The 23308-nt window shown below is 35.9% G+C and overlaps 1 protein-coding gene across 1 annotated transcript in view; it reads right to left on the reverse strand.

Annotated features, from left to right (window-relative positions):
- Positions 1 to 10502: 10502 nt before the first annotated feature.
- Positions 10503 to 23308, reverse strand: part of LOC138703704 (kelch-like protein diablo) — a 40807-nt gene continuing 28001 nt past the window's right edge. The window contains exons 8-10 of the mRNA XM_069831811.1: positions 21422 to 21533; positions 17890 to 18076; positions 10503 to 13353 (exon numbers count right to left, since the gene is read on the reverse strand). Coding sequence (XP_069687912.1) covers positions 13101 to 13353; positions 17890 to 18076; positions 21422 to 21533 — 552 coding nt within the window. The 3' untranslated portion in view covers positions 10503 to 13100. The remainder of the gene's footprint in view (positions 13354 to 17889; positions 18077 to 21421; positions 21534 to 23308) is intronic.

Genomic DNA, 23308 nt, shown 5'->3' on the forward strand with positions numbered 1-23308 from the left:
AACATTATTTACATTTTTAAGAACAAAACTGAAACCGATATTTCAAAGCACAGTTGTATTATCAATTTCCATTGTATGTTTCTCCGAATTGATTTTCATTATACAGTGAAACTCCTCCCATTCGAACTTCACTAATTTGCAATTCGCGATAATTTGAACAGCTCTTTTTTTTTTCACTAGGAGTTTGAAGGTTAATATTCTAATATTCCACACATTGTAGGTAGAAGCAGTGGTGGCTGATTGACTGAGGCAAGTGAGGCCGGGCCTCAGTCACTTGGCTTAGCTGAAATCAAATTTTGTGTTTTTATATAATGTATTATTTATTTGAATGAAGCATATATCGCTGTAGAAGCATTTGAAAACTTTGTGATGTATATAGACCTGTTTTGCAGTAAAATTTGTTCCTGAGGCCAGGATCACTCGTGCCGGGTCTGGCTTGTGATGTATATAGACCTGTTTTGCAGTAAAATTTGTTCCTGAGGCCAGGATCGCTCGTGCCGGGTCTGGCTTGTGATGTATATAGACCTGTTTTGCAGTAAAATTTGTTCCTGAGACCAGAATCGCTCGTGCCGGATCTGGCTTATGCATTTCATGTCCTTTCGCGGGCTTTGAGTTTGCGCTTAAAACACTGTCTGGCCTGGTCAGGTTTCACTTCTCCCATCCATGGGCCGGCCTCAAGGGTAGAGTGGGGTGGGAATAGCAGTGGTGACTTGTCTTCCCACATAGGCCATAAATAACAAAATTCCAGCTCTTTGGCAGGCAGAGACCACTCTATTCTCTCCCCTTATGTCTTAGTTTATGACATAAGCGAGGGTGTTCTACTATTGTACTTTGTAGTACAGTAGTGAATCTGAGCCAGTGTTATATATTTCGGGAAAATATAAACAGAAACAAATGCGAGAAATAATGCTGATGTAGTTAATTCATTGTTAGAGTATCCTTTTTCGAGAAGAAATAATACTGAAATAAAGGAAGTTTTAAATAAAGAGAGAGACTACCGAGATACCCACGACATCGCTGACAATTTTTCTGACAGATACTCTTAAAACGCGAGTTTCTATTGCATCCTGGTATGGGCAACATAAATGGTTATGTGGTAATGTGATGCAAAATAAACTTCTCTTGGCCTTGTTTGTTGCTGTCAAAGGAAAAAAAATAAAAAGAAAAGAAAGAAAGGAGAATTTCAACACATAATATGGGATGCTTCATCACACTGAAACTCAGAGCATAACAGCTTATTTGGTGAGTGAAATTATTATTTTTCATTAATAGTAATAATAATAATACAGTAATAATATTAATAATATAATAACAATAATAATTAATATCATAAACAAACATTTCCTATTGGAGGCACTTAAACTAGTTGCATCTGGCCTCACCGAGGATTTCGATCACCGGCCACTACTAGGTAGAAGTGAATGCAAAGAGTGAAAAATATTGTGATATATATAAATTATCCAATATAAAATTAATTTAGACACAATAATTGAATTTGTGAACTGTAGTCCAAGCTATCAGGAATTTTATCTTACTTTTTTTTAAAGAAATGCGTCATGTGTACACAAAGAATAGCAGAGCAAACAGATGCAGGTAACACTTACCTCTTTCTACCAATCACGGTCTGAAAATTTCAAAGCTGTTACTTTCTGTGCAGTACTTGATCTGGACTAAAGAACTTCAAATTATTTTTTTTTAATGTTGGTAGAGCAGCTGACTACGGACTGGAAGGTACGGGGTTCGATCCCAGATGGTGATGGGATTTTCTCGTTTCCACATTTCCAGAATGGCCCCGAGGTTCACTCAGTCTCCTTTCAAATCGAGTACTGGGTCTTTCCCGGGTGTTTTTTTTTATTTTATTGGGTTATTTTACGACGCTGTATCAACATCTAGGTTATTTAGCGTCTGAATGAAATGAAGGTGATAATGACGGTGAAACGAGTCTGGGGTGCAGCACCGAAAGTTACCCAGCATTTGCTCGTATTGGGTTGAGGGAAAACCCCGGAAAAAACCTCAACCAGGTAACTTGTCCCGACCGGGATTCGAACCCGGGCCACCTGGTTTCGCGGCCAGACGCGCTAACCGTTACTCCACAGATATAGACTCCTGGGTGTAAAAAACAGTTGGAGCGAGATGCTGATCACACTACTTCATTCTAGTGCCGAGATCAAGAAAGTGTGGGGCTCTACCTCCATGCTCCCAAGTGTCTTCATGCATGTGAAGGGATTACCTTAACCTAAGGTCTGGGGATCGAGCTGGCCAGCCGATATCGCCAAACCGAGAAATTAAACATTCAGAGAAAAGATTTCTCTCTGGCAGTATGGGCCGTAGCCCTGTCTTGTTGAAATCTCTGTTAGTATCTTTCACCATTCCCTATAAACAACTTTCTCATTTTCATCTTAAAAAAGTAGGGACCAATAAACACTATAGCTGCTTCTACAGCACACAATAGTCATAGTGTCACATTTTCACTATGTATTGGCCGTTCATGCAGTGCCTTTACAAGATTTAATTATTGCAGCTCTGATTTCATTTTACAGTTCTGCCAGAATTCGTCACAACCAGGGGCGTATGCAAGGCGGGGGGGGGGGGGGGTTACCGGGTTTGAACACCCTTCCCCATGAACTTAAAAAAAATTACATATATTTCAATATTTGATTGTTTCCAAAGTTAAGTGTCTTACCTATCATATTGTATCAGATAATGATTGTAGTACCGATAATGAAAAATTTTTAGCAATATCTAGATCTCCTTCATCATGAAATAACATTAATTAAAAATAGTTTTTTTTTTTTTCATTATTAAAAGAGATTGAGATAATAATTAGTCATTTTATACAAAAGAATGCCTTAATTTTTAGGTTATAATTCTTGTAGAGTTGCATTAGTTGATGAGAAAATATATGATAGGAACTGCCATATTTGTAAAAAAAAATAGCACTAAATAATATACAGAAGTACAAAATTGTAGCATATTAACACATAATTCCAAGAAGAAACAACATTAAAATCCGAAACTTAATTAATTTCATTTTATCATATCTACTCTTTTTTTCCTTTGATTTATGTTATGCAAGTTCATTCATCAAGCTCAGCAGCTGGGTAGCTCAGTTGGTAGAGCAGCTGGCTACGGACTGGAAGGTCCCGAGTGGTGACAGGATTTTTCTCATTGCCAAACCTCCAGAATGGCCCCGAGGTTCACTCAGCCTCCTATAAAATTGAGTACCGGGTCTTTCCCAGGGGTAAAAGTAGTCAGAGCGTGGTGCCGACCACACCACCTCATTCTAGTGCCGAGGTCATGGAAAGCATGGGGCTCTACCTCCATGCCCCCCAAGTGCCTTCATGGCATGTGATGGGGATACCTTTACTTTTTTATTTTTACTTTACCTATCATATAGTAATAACTATTGACTATATATATATAGTCCACACCTGTGGAGTAACGGTCAGCACATCTGGCCGCGAAACCAGGTGGCCTGGGTTCGAATCCCGGTCGGGGCAAGTTACCTGGTTGAGGTTTTTTCCGGGGTTTTCCCTCAACCCAATACGAGCAAATGCTGGGTAACTTTCGGTGCTGGACCCCGGACTCATTTCACTGGCATTATCACCTTCATTTCATTCAGACGCTAAATAACCTAGATGTTGATAAAGCGTCGTAAAATAACCCAACAAAATATATATATATATATATATATATATAAAATTATTGTGTAAGTGTAATAATGACACAAGCATTTTTTATTATACAAAATTAAACACAAGTTAAAATTTGTTAAAAACTGAATGACTGTGAAAAAATTACGTTTCAAAGATTTTATAGCGATATTCATGAATATTTTCTATTAAAACATTATAGGCGTAATATTAATAAATGTACCGTAATATAATAATAATAATAATAATAATAATAATAATAATAATACACAAAAATTTAAAATATCGGATCTGGTAAATGTAATTTTAATAATGACCCCTCCCCACCTTGACAAAATTCTGCGTACACCACTGGTTAGAATCAACATTATCATGAATAATTTCTGAATAAGATTGCAACAATCTGTAGAATACTGAGCGATCACTTGAAAGGTGGCATTTTCAAAACATAATAACATGCCAATAAATTGCATGGTTTTAATCAAATCCTGTGTTATTTTCATATTTTTTAAATGTTATAGCCACGTTAGAACAGCATGCTCAAATTCGTCAGTACCAACTGTCGGACCCAACTCAGTGAAGGTACATTTGAAACTCAATGCATGCTTCTTAACATTTATTTCTCCTCAATAAAGGCCTAAGCTCAAAATGAGGCTTAATATAATCACCATCTACCTAAATAAAAAATGCTGCTCAATTAACTCAGAATTTGAATTTTAGTAATAAACAGTGTGGTATGAAAATGTTACATACTACAGTTCAATATATTGCCCATATTCTTTTTCTTGTTTAATTATGAATCTAGCTAGTATTGTAAGATCAATTGGAAATCATAATTAAAAATACTGTAATTACAACAACAAAAATTAAAGGCACAGATGCATTATAGGGGCCAATCTCCTTATTGGTTGAATGGTATGAATGTTACTATCGATATGTATTGTTGTTATAATCGACATAAAATATGTTGCCAAAAACAGTTTTATATTGTTGACTTGTAGCCTACTTCAAAATGGAAATCACGGCAGTAATATTTTCCCTGGACCAAAAATATAATACAAAGTGACTAAAATCACATCAGTAGTAACAAACTGTTTAAATTGTTTTATTTAATTTTTTAATTTGGTAGCATTTAATGCTTAACGAATACTAAAAATGCTAATCGAACCAATACTTCTGCTGACCTTCTTCTTTTCGTATAATGTGTGATGGGTGGCCCCTATAATGCATCTGTTCCTCTGCATTAACGGTTAATGTATACTCACAAGCTATACTATCAGACAATAAGCTTTGAACTGCATGATATCTTGAAGAATATACAAGGAAACAGAAACATTTAAGAAAAATATATAATGTTTAGTTAAGTTATATTACCCATTCAATCATTTAAATCCTTCAAGTATTTAAAACTCTTCTGCCTTTGGCAATGTATGATAAATGTTTTCTTTCTTACCATAGTAACATTTTTTATTGTTAAACAATAGTCATGATGTCTAGAACACTGGGATTATTTTTTTTATTTAGGGCCTACACACGCTTTAACATCATATCGCATGTGAAGGATCTTTGGGTATATCAGAAAGCCATAGACTATTATTGTGATTCTGTTTCTATTATCATACATATTATTACGTTATAAAATATATCGCGTGTATTAATTTTAACTGATTTCAATTTTTAATTATTATGATAATGATAATTAAGACGGTGATGAATGTAAATTTCCAATCCAGTATTTACTTTTGTGATTGAGGGAAACCATGAAAATCCTCAGATTGGCCAATCATGGGGTTTGAACCCAGGACCTTCCAAATGCGAATCTTATGCATTACCACTGAGCAATCTAGTAAGTATTACAAAACAAAGCATGGGTTTTGTACATAAAATCTTAAAAGATTTCTTGCGAGGAAATAATTATTCATGCTATAAAAGATTCCTTAGGGATTCTTCACCAGCATTTATACTTCTCAAATTACTATTTTAAACTATTCTTGTTAACTTAATATTTGATAATATTCAATATTGCTTATATCTCTTTTTTCAGAAATTAAAAGCTTTACATATCTTAATTTATTATGATTGTTAAATTCATTGTTTAAACTATACAATTGTTGCAAAATTATTTTGTATTCTGGACCCTCGTGGTCAACTGCAGTTCAGCAACAGACGAAAATTATTAAATTTTAGTGAAATAAAATGGTAGCTTACCACATTCACAATTGAGATTATGCTGACATGAAAATCTAAAAATCAGTTGAAAGAACCTCAAATAGTACACTATTGTAAGAACCATTTATTAAAGCTTTCCTTACATAATTATAAATTAACAAAATTACGGCCAGTTTAAAAGCTACATTACACTAGAGTCGACGGCAATTCGGAAGGCGGTTGTCTGCTAGCATTTGCGTCGAGAGAGACAGATAAAGAAAGCATGGCAGCGTACAACATTGCAACATCGTACTTCATGCGCACGTGTAATACAAATAGAGCAGAAGAGAATTTAAATTATCAAAAGACAATAATGACCTTAGCCATTGATTACTGTAAGCATGACACCAAACAAACCCTTTTTCCTTCACTAACAATATTCTTTGCATGGTTCTCAATCCCACACCACATGCTTCTGCAGTCGTTTCTTGCATGTTGGCAACGTTGCTCCCAGCATCAAGATGGCCGGCAGTGTTCTGCTCGTTAACGTTTTTAAAATAATTATGCACCTTAAACACTATTTTCCGCGCCTGCTTGTGTAATACTTGTGTTTTTACAGTCTCTTCTTCCATTTATTTACCTTACATACACACAGTAAATGTTAGTTTTACTTATTCAATGTATTGAAACACTCGCACGTGAACAAATGAACTCGGGAAGTGCTTGTCATAGACTGATTCTGATTGGTTCTACTGTACAAGCTTGTGACGTCACATATCACAAATGCTATGGTGCATATAGAAGCTAACCGCCTTCCAAAATGCCGTCTAGTCTAAATACATAAAATTTGAACATGAAATCACAGTCTAGTATACACAGTCACGAAGCTCAATATGTAATAAATATGCATCCATAGATAGTTGCTAACCACTAGGATCGCTACTATCGCCTCATTTCAGACAATGTGAAATAGTATCTGCACAGTCTGTTGTTCCTAGCAATCTCAACAACTCAAGCTTCGTGACTGTATATACTAGACTGTGATGAAATTGTCATTCAATATTTATAAATTTCGGTTTTGTTACATTCCGAATTTCAGACTTTATTCATATAGGTTATTGTGCATTTCTTGCTTCACTGATTTAACTTATTTGCATAAATGTCATGTGCGCATAGAGTTTAATGTCTATTAAATGAAAAGAAACACTGCATGGACCTCTTTTCATTAAAATTCTCCTTGTCAAATCTCTCACACACAAATATGCATGTACACAAGCACATAAGTGTATGTTTTTGATCAGTATATGGAATTAAAGAAAAAGTGCAAATATTTTTTGAGTAACAGAGGACAACAAAAGGAACAAAAAAATTCCTCATATATTCTGACATTCTCTACTGTTTATGCTCTCTCCAAAAATCCTATATGTTTAGCTTACACAGTACCTCTGTCTTACTTACTTACTTACTGGCTTTTAAGGAACCCGGAGGTTCGTTGCCGCCCTCACACAAGCCCGCCATTGATCCCTATCCTGAGCAAGATTAATCCAGTCTCTACCATCATATCCCACCTCCCTCAAATTCATTTTAATATTATCTTCCCATCTACGTCTCGGCCTCCCCAAAGGTCTTTTTCCCGCCGGCCTCCCAACTAACACTCTATATGCATTTCTGGATTCTCCCATATGTGCTACATGCCCTGCCCATCTCAAACGTCTGGATTTAATGTTCCTAATTATGTCAGGTGACGAATACAATGCGTGCAGTTCTGCGTTGTGTAACTTTCTCCATTCTCCTGTAACTTCATCCCTCTTAGCCCCAAATATTTTCCTAAGAACCTTATTCTCAAACACCCTTAATCTCTGTTCCTCTCTCAAAGTGAGAGTCCAAGTTTCACAACCATACAGAACAACCGCTAATATAACTGTTTTATAAATTCTAACTTTCAGATTTTTTGACAGAAGACTAGATGACAAAAGCTTTTCAACTGAATAATAACAGGCATTTCCCATATTTATTCTGCGTTTAATTTCCTCCCGAGTATCTTTTATATTTGTTACTGTTGCTCCAAGATATTTGAATTTTTCTACCTCTTTGAAGGATAAATCCCCAATTTTTATAGTTCCATTTCGTACAATAATTCTGGTCACGAGACATAATCATATACTTAGTCTTTTCGGGATTTACTTCCAACCCTATCGTTTTACTTGCTTCAAGTAGAATTTCAGTGTTTTCCCTAATCGTTTGTGGATTTTCTGCTAACATATTCACGTCATTCGCATAGACAAGAAGCTGATGTAACCCGTTCAATTCCAAACCCTCTGTATTATCCTGAACTTTCCTAATACACAGTACGTCTATCTATTTATTTTTCGAAACAGCATGAATGTCCAACAGTTAATGACCTCTCACTGGAATACGACACAAACCAAAGAGTTAAAATAGACACTGTATGACCTTGAAGAGGGTAATAGTGGAAGGATGACTAGTACAAGAGGTAGTTGTTGTCTTTCAACATAATGATAAATGCTTTCTTACGATAAAAGAAAAATAAATCAATAAAACACGAGCATTAGTGTAAACATTCCATGAATTTCTTCATACTGGGACTCTGGGTAACGTCCTTATGTATTAACAACATACATGGGCACAATTTTCGGTTATGTGAGGCACTCGATTTGAAATAGTTTGTTTACTAGGAGAGGAGACTGCAGAGTAGGATGGGAAATATAAACTGCTCTGACCTGTGTCACCTTATCATAATCGCTAAGGTGGTCAGTGGCGAATTATTAGGAAAGCGCTTGGTTAACGTGAGAGACTCGGAAAATTTTATTCAATTTCGCAAATTAATTCGGCAGCTTTAATCATAAACCTCTTCTACTATTTCTCCATCATTGAATTAAATCACAGGTGAGAAATTGCGTAACTAGCCAATAATATTCCATCACGTTGTCTATGTTTATTTTCTTGAATATTGTGGCGTTTCTCAAGATTACTTAATAGATTTGCACGTTCTCGACCTAAAATAATTTCAGAAAATCATATTTCGTTTTCTACGCACATTTGATATTTTTTTTTATAAATTCCTTTTGGAAATAATACGTAAAAGCAACATTTAATTCCTCGTACCTTTTAATGCAGCGTGTTTAAGGTATAATGTCATATTTAGTATACTATGCAAATGTTAAGACCATAAATTTTCTTCGAAATAGCATTTAATTTGTCTTACCTTCTAATTCAGCATGTTCTTTATGACATAAGGAGTAATGGCGTTGTTTATTAAATGTATCAATGCCTAATAGGATTTTCGAGCATTACATACATTGTATGTTCTCCCCTTCTAAACAGCAAAAAAACTCTTCCTCCCATTTCTCATGAAATAATCGTTTTCTAACGCATACACACTGCTTTGATAATGCCATTATGCCACCAATGATATTGCTTATGAAATTGATATAGAATCTGCCCACACCTAGGAGCTACGTGAGGGAGGAACGGGGACTGTGAAGATGATGTCACTCAGAGCGATAAGCTCTGTGAAGGTCAGTGAGGCACAAATTCTCAAGTGAGGCACGATGCCCATCTGTGATTAACAGCCTTGCACATGACATAAATAACATTACAAAATAAAGGTATGATCAATCAACAGACAGAATCTTAAACATTGACAATAACTTAAAATAAATAATAACAATTATTTACAATTAACTAAAAATACAATTTAAAAAAATAACATGTAAACAAAGAAAATGTTTATGTGATTTCCAGGAAAAGTAACTGAGGACAACTGATTCGTTGAAGATCGTCAGAAATAAAAAAAAAAGGCACTATCCTTTATTGAAGGCAGCCTATCTTTCACGAACTTAATGTTGCAATTGTTTAAAAAAACATGCTAACTTGATATATATTTTCATGTAGAATTTGTTCGAAAAATATGTTAAGGCTGGTTCACAATAAACCGGGAACGGAAACGGCAACGAGAACGAGAACGGAAATATTGTTAAAATAAATGTATTTAAATGTGAGGATTCACAATTAACTATTGTGAACGTTCACATTTAAATACATTTATTTTAACAATATTTCCGTTCTCGTTCTCGTTGCCGTTTCCATTCCCGGTTTATTGTGAACCAGCCTTTAGTGTTATAAGTCAGTATTTTATTGCTAAATACTAGACAAACATTAGAGTAAGGAAAAAGTTGCAAAGGAATTTTCAATTCATTTTGATTTCATTTATCACCTAACAAAATACAGATCGTTCTATCCAGCTACCAGCTAAAAACATGCGCACAAGCTATGCATGCATGGCTGGTATATGTTGCGATATTATCAATTCATAACTTCCTGAATATTTCTAGTTATACAACTGTTATTAGCAATAACATGAACATAAATATTTGTATTCTGTAATCAGTACTACTCTGTATTATAGAAATTGTTCAAAGTGGTTTCCATCTGCATTCATAAATTCCCGACATCTTTTAATAAAATTTTCATTCAGAGTACATCCAAAATTTCTCCTTCAATATTATTCTTCTAATTTCTGTTCTTATGTTGTCTAAGTTTGTGTCTGAGTTTCCCTGTAGACTCTATTTTATAGAGCTTCCTGTAAATAATGGTCACGCACAATAAAGTCTGGAGAACGCGTGAGCCATAAACCTGTAGAAATTATCCTAACATCAAAAAACCAGAAACCGAATGGGATGTTCTGTATTTGCATTTATTTCTCTAACAACCTGTACAAGTAAGGTGCGCACACACACACCTGCATAAACATATTACGCAACCAAGCTCAGAATAGGATCGGTGAGTTTGGGAACTACAACCCTCATACACTTGCATTCCAACCATCAGCCATGATGTCTTATTAGTCCGCTAGATGGCTGACTCTGAACTTCAATTTGAAGCCATGCACGGCAAAAATGCACGCTGCATTATATATGGTTAGGAGAAATTGGTGCATTTAACAGATGTTATTATGAAGTAATGATTACAATCTACTTGACTAAAAATGGTTGTATCTTGCAATTCATAACTATACAGACATAACGCAAAATAAGCAAGAAAACAAATCTTTCCATAGGCAGATAATTATTGTGGACTTTCTTTACATATACTACCACATTATATTTGTATTTAGGTTTTAACTTATCCTATATTAAAAGTGAAGATATTAATGACAAAATAAATAAATTTAATCTGATGTGTGGCACTATTAAAAGAACCCTTAAAAACACGAGGAAAGAAACAAACATGAAATTTTATAAAGTAATGGCTGTTCCTATTTTAATGTATGAATCGGAATGTTGGACGATCACTAAGAGACAAGAACAAAGATTGGAAGCAGTAGAAATGAGATTTCTAAGAAATATAGCAGGATATACTCTACTAGATAAAAAACGAAATGAAGATATAAGAAAAGAATTAAATATTTTCAAACTCACTGATCGAATAGTTCATTATAGGAACGCCTGGAAAGAACATATTGATAGAATGCCAAAAGAAAGATTTCCAAAACTGTTGTTAAATTATAGACCTTGTGGAAAGAGAAATATTGGACGCCCACACAGAAGATGGTCTGAACAATTTTAACAATTCTAGCTTTCATGAAACCGGAACGAGCCTATGGCTTAATCCTTGTATGGTGATGATGATGATTATATTTGTAAAAAAATAAAAAAAAGACATCCTTTTTTAAGTATGTTTATATACGATTTAACATCTATGGTCATATTGCGTGTATAGGATCTTTGAGTATACCAGTAGGCCATTGACTATCGTTGAGTTGCTATATCCATTGTCGTGTGTTATAGATGGTTTGTGTTCATGTAGCTGATTTAGATTTTGTTTTAATGTTTATGCTTATTTATTTATGGTTATGAATCACGGTATTTAAATGTCCAATCTGGCATCTGCCTTCGAGACTAAGGTACACCATGAAAAACCTCCATCAGAATGACTAGCAACAAGGTTTGAACGACGGATCTCCCGAATGCGAGTCTCAATCATTACCATCTCAGCCATGTCGCTCGGTAAAAAAAATATTTATTTAATTCAGAAAACGCCAGTTGATTATAGAAATTTCAGCAACAAACTTGTAAACCTAAATTATTTAAGGGACAGTAAAAATTATATTTAATCAATCAATCTTCTTAATGTATCCAACTGTTTGCTGACAACATAAAGTCCACTATAGTCCACTGTAGTCTATTCAGTTTTTGTTTTTCACGAGAAATGAGGGGTATTTTGATCGGTGTTCATTGTAGATGCCTGTTGCTAGTAGCCAGAGTTGGGGTGTAGTCAATATATACTGCAGGGCTGTGTCTTCTGTAACTGGTACTGATGATTTTAATTTACTTCTTTTGTGGTTTATGGATGGACAGTATAGAAGAATGTGTTCCAGATCTTCATCATGATTATTACACCACAGACAAGTAGGATTATCAGAAATGTGAAATCGGTGTAGGTACAATTGAGTGACAATGTGACCTGTTCTAGCTCTTGTTAAAAATGTTTGAACATGTCTGTGCATTTTTATAGCCCTATTTAACAAAAACATTACAATGCAAAAATTATAACTCAATATTATTGGCATCGTGTCAGTTGCCTCTAATGATATATTAATACTCGACGACATCATCATCGGCTATATGGTATTGTTATGTGATGATATACTTTATACACTCCACAGTTAATTCCCGATTTACCACGAAAATCGTCTGTAGCTGCATTTAGATTGGCAACAGGCCATGATTGTTTGGCCAAACACCTGCATAGAATTGGAATATATCAGTCCCCTAACTGTCCATTGTGCAACTCAAACCAAGAAATGGATTCGGAACACCTCAAAATCTGTGCTTCAGTGGCTGGTCATGATAATATCTTTGAAAAATATTGGAGTGCAAGAGGTCAAATGGCTTTATTGTCAAACGCCTGGCATTAGAAAACAACAACAACTTTATACAATGCAACACTGTAGCATTTGTGGCTTCACTGAGAACCAGTTCAAAATAGGTCAGTTATCCATCTAGCGGAGTAATAACATATCATTTTGCCCACTATAGTAGTGCTACCAGTCCATCCTATTCCGATTTTGGTTAAGTGATACATTATATTCACTGTATTTACTTGAAAATGGCAGACAAAAACTGTTGCTGATGATAACAAGGCCATATGCGATACCTCAGAAGGGAATGAAAGAATGCATGCCTGCATTATTTATAAATAGTGCCCAATTATATAAATCCAAAGTAATTAATTGCTGATATACTAATGGAAATATTTATGACCAAGTATATAAAGCTAGTAAGCCGTTTCCTTCATAACAGGTATAAAAAGTGTCGCAGCACCAACTCCATACCTTCTGACCTGCATTGCTTGTACACAGTGCCATCTGTTGGTTTGTGGATTAAATTTCTCCACAGTATTCAGATAGTGAATGCTATCATGTCCACCTAGGCAATATATACGGTTGTTTGACACTGTGGTACTGAAATGGCTCCTTGTTGTACTCATGGGTGTCATGTAACTCCATTCATTTGTCAAGGTGTTGTATCTGAAACATTAACATTGTATCGTTTAGGTTTCCTATTCATATTCATGGGTAAATTGAAGAGGCAACCACCTAACGATTCTGCAAATAAACTTTAGATCTATAACACTCAACTACAGAAAAATCATGTCTCTTTACGTTCAGTTGACATACAAATGACACTATGGATTCTCAGCCACGACATCGAACCTTCATTCAAAACATCTTTACATGTAATTAACAGGCAGAGGGAAATTTTCCTATTATACAAGAACCATTTTGTGAGATCTGAGAAGTCTGATGTGCAGTGGCGTAGCATGAAATTTTGAGCAGGGGAAGCTAATTCGAGTTGTCTTTCATGCAATATGAGAAAACGTATTACAAAAATATAGTCTTAAAATAAATGGTAGTCAATGTCAAGTCAGCAGTCGAAGATTGGCTGGAACCTCATAAGTAACACCAATAAGGCATGACCTCAAATGGTTGTTGTTGTTTTCTAATGCCAGGCGTTTGACAATAAAGTCATTTGACCTCTTGCACTCCAATATTTTTCAAAGATATTATCATGACCAGCCACTGAAGCACAGATTTTGAAGTATTCCGAATCCATTTCCTGGTTTGAGTTGCAGAATGGACAGTTAGGGGACTGATATATTCCAATTCTATGCAGGTGTTTGGCCAAACAATCATGGCCTGTTGCCAATCTAAATGCAGCTACAGACGATTTTCGTGGTAAATCGGGAATTAACTGTGAATTTTGATGCAGGGAGTTCCATTTTTTCCCTTGGGATTGAGTTATCAAATTTTGTTTGTTGACGTCTAAGTATGTAGATTTAATAAATCACTTCACAGAGTAATACGTAGATTTAGTAACAGGTCTGTAAGTAGCAGTGCTGCCCTTCTTTGCTAAAGCATCTGCATTCTCGTTTCCCAGGATTCCACAATGGGATGGTATCCATTGGAAAACAATTCTTTTATTGAATGATATTAATTGAGAGAGCATTTTAGTTATTTCTGCTGTTTGAGATGAAGGTGTGTGTTTAGAGACGATTGATAGAATAGCTGCTTTGGAGTCTCACAATATAACTGCATTCCTAAATTTATTGATGTGGCATAGAAGATTCCTGAGACATTCACTTATTGCAATGATTTCACCATCAAAACTTGTTGTTCCATATCCAAGAGATCTATAAAGGGAGAAGAGACAGCACGTAACACCTGCACCGGCACCTTGTTCTCTGGAGATCAAGGATCCGTCGGTGTATAAATGAAGCCAGTTTTGTGGAGGGTACCTAATATTAATTGTCTCTAAAGACAATTGTTTCAGTATTTCAGTGTTTACTTCTGGTTTCAGTATTTCTTCTGTTAAATTTAGATTATATTCTATATTTAATAGAGTTAAAGGACCTCAAATGGTATGTAGTAAAATATGATTTAACGGTTTACACATATCTCTAACAAATAGACACGTATATGTACTGTATAACATTAGCTCACTCCCTGTCATATTTAGAGGAATTACAATATTAACGGTCAATAGATACAGTATTAGTATCATTACGTAAGTATGCGTCTGTCTTTTGGTTGTTCCTTCATTGACAGCAAGGAAGATGGTCATTTGTTTTTTAGATCACACTTTTGTTTGTAAGTCAGTCTTGATAATAGAATTGTCCTAAAAAATTCAAGTAAATTGGTGTCAGGAACCGTTATTTCACTCATTATTTATTATATCAGCCACAATGCACACTAACACTTCAACTGAACACAAATGACGAAAAGGGATAACTCGGAAACTACTTATTTCAATGTCGAAGTTAGCTTCTTGCTAGCCTTGCAACCAGGGTAGTTTAGTTAGAAAGGGATGAAAATCTGCGGGGTGGGTTACACAGAAGAATGAGTGAAGAAACCAGTCTGCTTGGAAGCTGGTGTGTGCAGGCTTCTTGTTTACTGCTGCATCACAAATCATCCTGAACTGCCGCATCACAATATTTAACGCTTAATATAAATTCTATTAAAATTAATAAATAATTTTGTCCATAGACTGCAGGTTTATTATGAAATTATTATTAACTGGGGAAGCTGAGCTTTTTAGCTTACATTGACGCTACGCCACTGCTGATGTGGCAAATAAGATGCCTTTATCTGGGACTTTGATTAGAAAGAAAGCCTTAGAAATTGAAAAAGAGTTGGGCTATTCTAATTTAAAGCTTCGGGTGGTTGGCTAGACAAGTTTCAGTCATGACACAATATTTTCTACGAAAGTGTATGTGGTGAATCTGCTTCTGTTGATCCAGAAATTGCATCTGACTGGAAAAGTAAACTTACTGATATTTGTGAAGGGTGAATATGTATGAGAAATTTTAATGTACTGTATACAGTACATACTAACGATTTTCTAAACAGCGGACACTTCTCATTAACAGACATTTAATTTTTCCCCGGTGGTGTCCGCGATTGGGAAGTTTCACTGTACACTGTGGATCTCTAAGTCCAACGCTCTAGGCATTAGGCCACCGTGGCAGCATACTTTTACATAGCTAAATTATGAATCAGTAATTATTAACTTATGAAATGTTCAATAGGCATGACACAGTGATATGCAGAAACTTTGCAACAACCCCCCCCCCCCCCACCTTAGTTTGAGTGGTCTGCGATTTGATGTTTTTAATTGGTTTATTTTATGATGCTTTACCAAATGCGATGATTACACTGGGTAACAAATTTTGAGGAACTTTTTGTTTCTCCTGGTTTTTTGGTTTCATATCGATAAATCACACACGCTGAGTTCAGAAATATCAGTATTTTCAATGTAGCATCAATAGTTCTTTGGGAAATTAACTGTATATGTTTAAGTAATATGCATATTTATTAGGTCTACCAGAAAGAATAATGACTACATAATATAATGTTTACGATGGACAATACATATTTATACAATAACAGTCTTGAATTAAGTTTGTTAGAAATGCAGATGTGATCGTGCTTTCCTTTTGTGTTGCTGATTTCTATCCCTGACCAAACCCCACACATAGTCTCCCATCTACAATGCGTGCAAGCCGACCTGGATGGGTCAAGTGGTAGGGGCACGGCAAGTCTCTATCATTAGGCCCGAAAGGTTGTGGGTTCGAGTCCCACCTTTGGCATGGGTGTTGTATACGTACTAGTTTAAGAAAGCGGAAAAATAGAAAAAGAGAAACGAAAAAGAGGGAAAAAAGAAAAAAAAGACAGCAAAAAAAATCATGGCTGTACTCCGTTTTCCTTTATATCACAATTCCATAGTTTGCATGTCTTGGTGGAATCGTTTTCCATGTTCTTCAGACCTAGATTCTGCATAAAGAAGTCCAAATGGGAGTGCAGGTTGTTTTTAATTTTTCAAAGATGACATATCGACCATGCAAAAGTAGCAATTGTCATGGTGGTTGGTTGGTTCCCTCCAAACTCTGGGAACAGTGAAAGGCATACATTTCCGAAATTCTCGTAGCCATTCTTCCCAAGTTGTATTACAGGAATCACAGCACACATGTGGTGCCCATGAAATGTCTTGGTCTCGTATTGGTACTTCAAAGTAAGCATTGCGAAATTTATAATATTTGGTGCCAGATCTTATGTTATGCTTCTTCTGCTTTGTACTGATGTAATATCCACAATCGTAACAGAAAGAGCCCGATGGATTTCTGCAATCACCTCTAGAAGTCATGCTTCAACGTAGAAGAAACATAATTATGAATATCGTTATATTTCTGAAACTGTTATCATTTCAGAAATAATAATTACAGATTTGAAATCAGCGCAAAAAAATGAACCAGAAACAATTAAAATATCGAGAGAAACATTTTCGTTGTTACCCAGGGGCAACTGAGTGAAATGAAGGTGATAATACCAGCAAAATGAGTCAGGATCCAGATCGATAGTGCATTTTCTCTTAATGAGTTGAAGGAAAACCCCAGGAAAAAATCTCAACTAAGCAATTTATCACAACCAGAATTTGAATCCACGCCTATTTGTATCAGACATGCTGTTACTCACAGTGATGTACGTTTGAGGTGGTGAGCGAAGAAAAATTAGAGGGTATGAAATCAAGCAAATGGAGTGGAGTTAGTGAAAATATTAATCTTACCAATAACGATCAATCACAGCACCAAAGGAACACAGATCAGCTGGCTGGAAAACAGCATGTCACTGCAAATTTATTTAAATCTAACAGAGTGACTTCATTGATAGCCCAATTTATAAACTGCAGTAACCTATCACACAACTATCAGCATTAACATTGTTCTCTTTAAGATGATTTACTTTGGCCTTTACCCTATATCTACTGGACACTGGCAACGTTATTTCATCCACATATTGAATGAAACTTTCAGCGAATTTTCTTGCAAGGTGCAGGAGGAAGACATGTCGTTTAGCTCATCACTTGGCTTGACCTCCCCAACCTTCTCTCTACACAGACAGATAAATCTTTCTGTCCAAGTCATAGAACTGGGACCTGCACTGTACATACTCAATGTCATGAAAAATTATGGTCAGCAGATTATAGGTAATTTTATTATTTTAACTTACCTTTCAACAGATTTACTCCAAAATGTCCCATCATATCCTCCCATTACGTAGATGAACTCATCCACTGCTGCACAACCGAATGATGCTCTTTCTTCATGCATTGGAGCAACATTAAACCACTGATTTCTTCCACGGTCATATTTTTCCATGCTTTTTAAATACATATCTCTATTATTTTCTTCACCACCTAAAATAAAGTACATATTAGAATGATAAAAGCAAATCAAACTATACAGTACATTTGAATAATTTCAAGGAAAAATTGTTCCGGAGCCAGGTATCGATCCAGGGGCCCTTCGCATAGCGCGCGAACGCTCTACCGACTGAGCTGCCCCAGGAACTATACACGACACCGTCACAATTTTTCCTTTGTATACACACAACTCAAATGAGCTGACAAGACGCCAGAACTCAACTGTGAGTGCACACAAATACTGTGTGACTTAAATTGTCGCTTTCTGTTAACGTACCTCCAGTAACGAATGTATTATACAAATCTGGCTTTCAGGTAGTAGCTCCATTGGTGTCATGTATAGTTCCTGGGGTAGCTCAGTCGGTAGAGCGTTCGCGCGCTAAGCGAAGGGTCCCGGGATCGATACCCAGCTCCGGAACAATTTTTCCTTGAAATTATTCAAACCTGCTTTACAGGGAGCTACTACCTGAAAGCCAGACTTGCATTATACAGTACATTGATTCGATATTAGATGATTTACTGTTATAAAAGCAAATCAAACTATACAGTTGAATATGTGCCGAAATTGAAGTATGCCCCCTTCACGTCTGTTGATGAAGAATGTTCTTTTTCTGCTAATAAATTGATTTTCATCGACAAGCGCCAAGGTTAGAGAATGTTTTAGTAATTTATTGCGAAGCCAATTATGGTTTGAACAGTTGAAACAATTTTTGTGAAGTTTTAAATGCATTTAGGTGTATACATATCGTTTTAAATTATAGTACCAGTACCTTTAACAAAGTTTAATCTTTTATATAAACACAGTTTGGAACCCAAGTACTATTTCTTACAGTTTACAGTTCTGTGTATAGGTTTCCTGTTGGTTTCTTTGCCTTTGTCAATAAATTTGCTAATTTGTTAACACTGTACTAATTTTTTTAATATTGTGGCACCCGTCTGGAATATTCTGGTCGGTTGGGGAGTTGCACGCGCATCTGGCGAGAAGGAAGGTGCGGGGAAACGGAAACACGAACCACTGACGCTAGCAGCAGTATGGAGCAAGGAGGGGGAGAAAAGGTACTGTGGCTGGGCAGAAGTAAGAATGCACCTGGGAGCGGATTGTTGTGGAGGTTCAGAAGTTTCGCGACGCAGAACATTCTAGATGTTCGTGGTAAATAAATAACACTGTGAGTTGCCGACAAAAATCAGTCTACAAGTGAGTCTTCGAGCGAGCAAAGAAGCCAGCCTTCGAGAGCATCTGGAAGACTTGGGTTCGACGTGCAGAGAATCGCAACTGGGAAGACTCGAGTTCGATGTGTCGTGGACCATAGCCGGAAGACCGGGGTTCGATGTGCAGTGAACTTGAGTGAGTCGGTAACTGTGACAGTGTCCACGAGGCGAGTACGACGTATGGTCTGTCCAAAACAACTTCCGACCTGACAAATGGCGCCTTTAGCATGTTACCATGGCAACCATTCAAATCAACCAATCACAAGAGATGCGTAACCATGGTAACGGGACGGTGTTGCCTTGTCTATGTTTACAAGTTGCACGTGAATACCAGGGCCTAGTGGTGAATACAGTGGCCGGAATGACTGAGTTGGCTGGTTAACACGTGCTTTGTGTGAATTAAAAATATTATTTAGTTGTATTATTGTTTTAGTGTATCGATAATTATTGTGTTTAAATTATATTACACTATTATCTTCGTTGTCATTGGCGGAGTGTGTGTTTTCTAGTTTCTGCTAGAGTTTTTAAACAGATGACTTGTGCAATGTCGAAAGGAAGGAAAGGCAGGCGGAGAACAAAGAATATTGGACAAGGTGCCCCGTTAAAGAGTCAAGCACGAGAGATGGTGTGTTATGTAAGAGAGTATTTTGACAGGAGAAAAGATAATGGCGGGCCTCTTTTACCTTTGGCGCAAGTCGTAATAAGAACTGTTGCTTGTGTTAAAATTAATAAGAGCACTGTTACCAATACTTGAAAAGAAAAAGGCCGTGCAGATTTTTAATTATAAATATTTTTACAGTTTACAAATTTTTCAACGTCTTTCTAACAATATTACATTGAAAAATACCGACACTCATAAAAGTAGAGGCTTCGTATTAAATTAAAACTGTTTTTACAGTTTACAGTCCTTTCGACGCTTTTCTAACGATATTACATTGAAGAATACTACTACTACTACTACTACTACTACTAATAATAATAATAATAATAATAATAATAATAATAATAATGTACACAAATTGTAATGCCTAGTGTTCAACAAATTGGTTAGAAATATATCTATTCATGTCAGCCGTTCATTACTGCACTCTATCGGCAGCGCGCTCGCTTACACGAAAGATGGGCAACATGACAACACTGCTCCCCCTTCTGTGTAAACTGTCAAGTCGGAAGTAGTTTTGGTCAAGGTATAGTTCGGAAGACCTGAGTTCGATGTGCAGTGAACTTGAACAGAGAGCTAGAAGAACTAGCCAAGGCGAGCGAACTGTGAACTGAGAACTGACAGTTTTGTTCTGCACTTAGTGCTTTGTGAACATTAATTGAAATTAGGAGTACATTGTTGTTCTTCTCAATAATACACGTGTATTGTCATTGTCGTCGTGTGGAGTGCAATAACGACTATTGTGTTGCTGTGTTGAGTGGAGTACCCATTGTTGTAGGGTGAATTATTAAGAATAAAAGTCACATTGTTATCAGGTGCGTGGTGGTAAAAGTAAAATAAAAAAAGTTACAATATCTATAATGTTTTCCTATCCTATACTTTTAGAATCTATTTTATATTTTATAAAGTCTAAACAAGGCACTGAAAGAGTTTATTTTAGACACCTAAAACACATTTTTAGGACCTAAAATCCGCAGTCTAGTAATAAGTAGCAAATTATAGTCTGGCCAGTTTCCAGATTTGTTGTGTGTATACAAAAACAATCCACATTCTCTGGAAGCTCTTAAGAATGAAACAACATGGCTAATACACAATATTAGTGAGGATGAGTTCCAGCAAGTGTTATAGAACTTTACACAGTCATACAACATGTGTATAGAGCATAATAGAGGACTTTTGAACTCCTCTGAGATTTAGGTAAGGCCTAATATTCTCTTCATTTTCTTAAACCAAATATAATCTACTAGTTACACGAGTGATCTCTTGCTAGACTATAATGCCATGAGATGGCAAGAATGTTTTCTGCAAGGGCTGGCGACCTAATTACCGGATTGTAGAGCAGAAACAACAGAAGTGTCAGCACCTTAGGTTTGAATTGCTCTGTATTTTACCACAAATTTTATTAGCTGTGACAGTTAATTATAATAAAAAAATTAACATATACAATGAAATTAACTTCATGCATTTACCAATTCCTCCAATGGCAAATATAGATCCTCCAACTGTCACAACACCATGATGCCCTCTACACTTATTCATTGGTGGTAATTCTTGCCAACTGTTCTGATTTTCCTCGTAAACCTACGGAGAAACATGTCTCATTAAGTAATGAATGTTGTATGAATTGAAAGAGTACAATTTTAGCGTGTTTTCAAAGCATTATATCAATAAAAAGCACTGAAAAAACATGGATTTAATCGCTGTATATGTGAACAGTGAATTGCATGTAATACTCATACTAGGGCATTCGATAAGTAACGGCAACAATGCTGTAAATCAGTGCTCTTAGCGGTGACCATTGAAATTCTGTACTACTTAATAGAGTAGCGACTGTTTCATAAATTTGCAATATTGAAAGTCTCGAAGTAGCCATATTTTGTGAATACAGTGGCTTTTTCTGATTTGTAGTAAACAATACAGCCCTAAAGGTACGAACAAAAGCCAAGTTGCAAAGAGAAAAACATGCAATTCAGTTCTTTAAGGTATTATAAGAAGCCTGTGGGAGAGAAGTCCTACCATACTGAACTATTGCAAGTTGGATGGAAACGAGGCATTCACTTTCAATCAAGAGTTGACATCCGAAGAGCTTTAGATTGATCAATGAGAGAGACAGTCAGAAATGCTGCTGCAGATGGAGTCTGCCATCTTCCAAGAATTTGGCAATGTATTGTTGACATGGCAGGAGACTATATTTGAAGTATGTAATGTCAAAAGTAATGTAAATAAATTTAGTGTGAAACAGTAACTATGTTGCTATTACTTTTCGAATCCCCTAGTACAGTAAAATCTGTTCAAGTCGGAAGTGATATGGTCCCAATTTTTTTTCCGTTGTGGACAGGTTTCCGTATTATTCAGGTGTGAAGTTAAAATGGAATATTTTATCATTTTTATAAATGAAAAACACAATGGCATGCCACAAACTGCAAGAAGTACAAAATATTTCGTCTAACATCACTCACATTAAATCAACTTTCTATCGCTTATTCCAGTGGTGAATCATATTGAAGAAAAATGTGATTTTCTGTACAAATGTTATCAAATGTTACTCACTCATTAAACACTTCTAAATCACACTGAATTTAATATTTAACACTATACTATAATAGTGTAATGTATATTACTGCACATTATTTAATTGGTCTAGGAGCCATCCATTAGAAGCCTTGAATTCTGGCTTATCTAATTTTTTTTTTTTACAGTTCAAGGGTTTGTTTTGCAGAATAGGTCCAGAAATCGGCACGGTCTTTGAAAGGGCATAAAGAACTCACTCTCACAACAGTTAATTTATTTCCACATAACCAGCGGTTTTCCGTTTCCTTTTTATGTTACCATTATTGACCGCAAGCCACTCACTCATGAGATGGTCTTTATTTTTCAGTCACTCATGAGATGGTCTTTATTTTTAAAAGTGTTACACCTGAATTTTCCACAACTGAACTTCAACATTATTTCCCATACACTTAGTTTCTCATTTTCCTTTAAGTCAACAACTTTTACTTCATCACTTAATAATAGTGCCACATTTTTACGCAACCTTTTTTTCTATCACGACATCACTACACTTGCGTTCTGCTCAGCTACTGAGAATCTTTGAAGGGACTCGTCTGCCTAGTCAACAGGGTAATAAAATTTATGACTGCCACGCCAACACACCCTCTAACATTTTGCAAAGAAAACTTGTTTTCATCTTAATTACCTAGATAGTTCGTACATTTCTTGAAATTACCCACTGTTTCAAAGATAGTTTACATTAAAATAGTATGACCAAAATATTATTTCCGTTTTGAACAGAGTCAGACAGTTTCCGTTTCCGCGTTGGACAGTTTCCGTTTTATTCAGGACAAATTACACATAAT

This window comes from Periplaneta americana, chromosome 7, assembly GCF_040183065.1.
Source record: "Periplaneta americana isolate PAMFEO1 chromosome 7, P.americana_PAMFEO1_priV1, whole genome shotgun sequence".
In the NCBI taxonomy this organism is placed as follows: Eukaryota; Metazoa; Arthropoda; class Insecta; order Blattodea; family Blattidae; genus Periplaneta; species Periplaneta americana.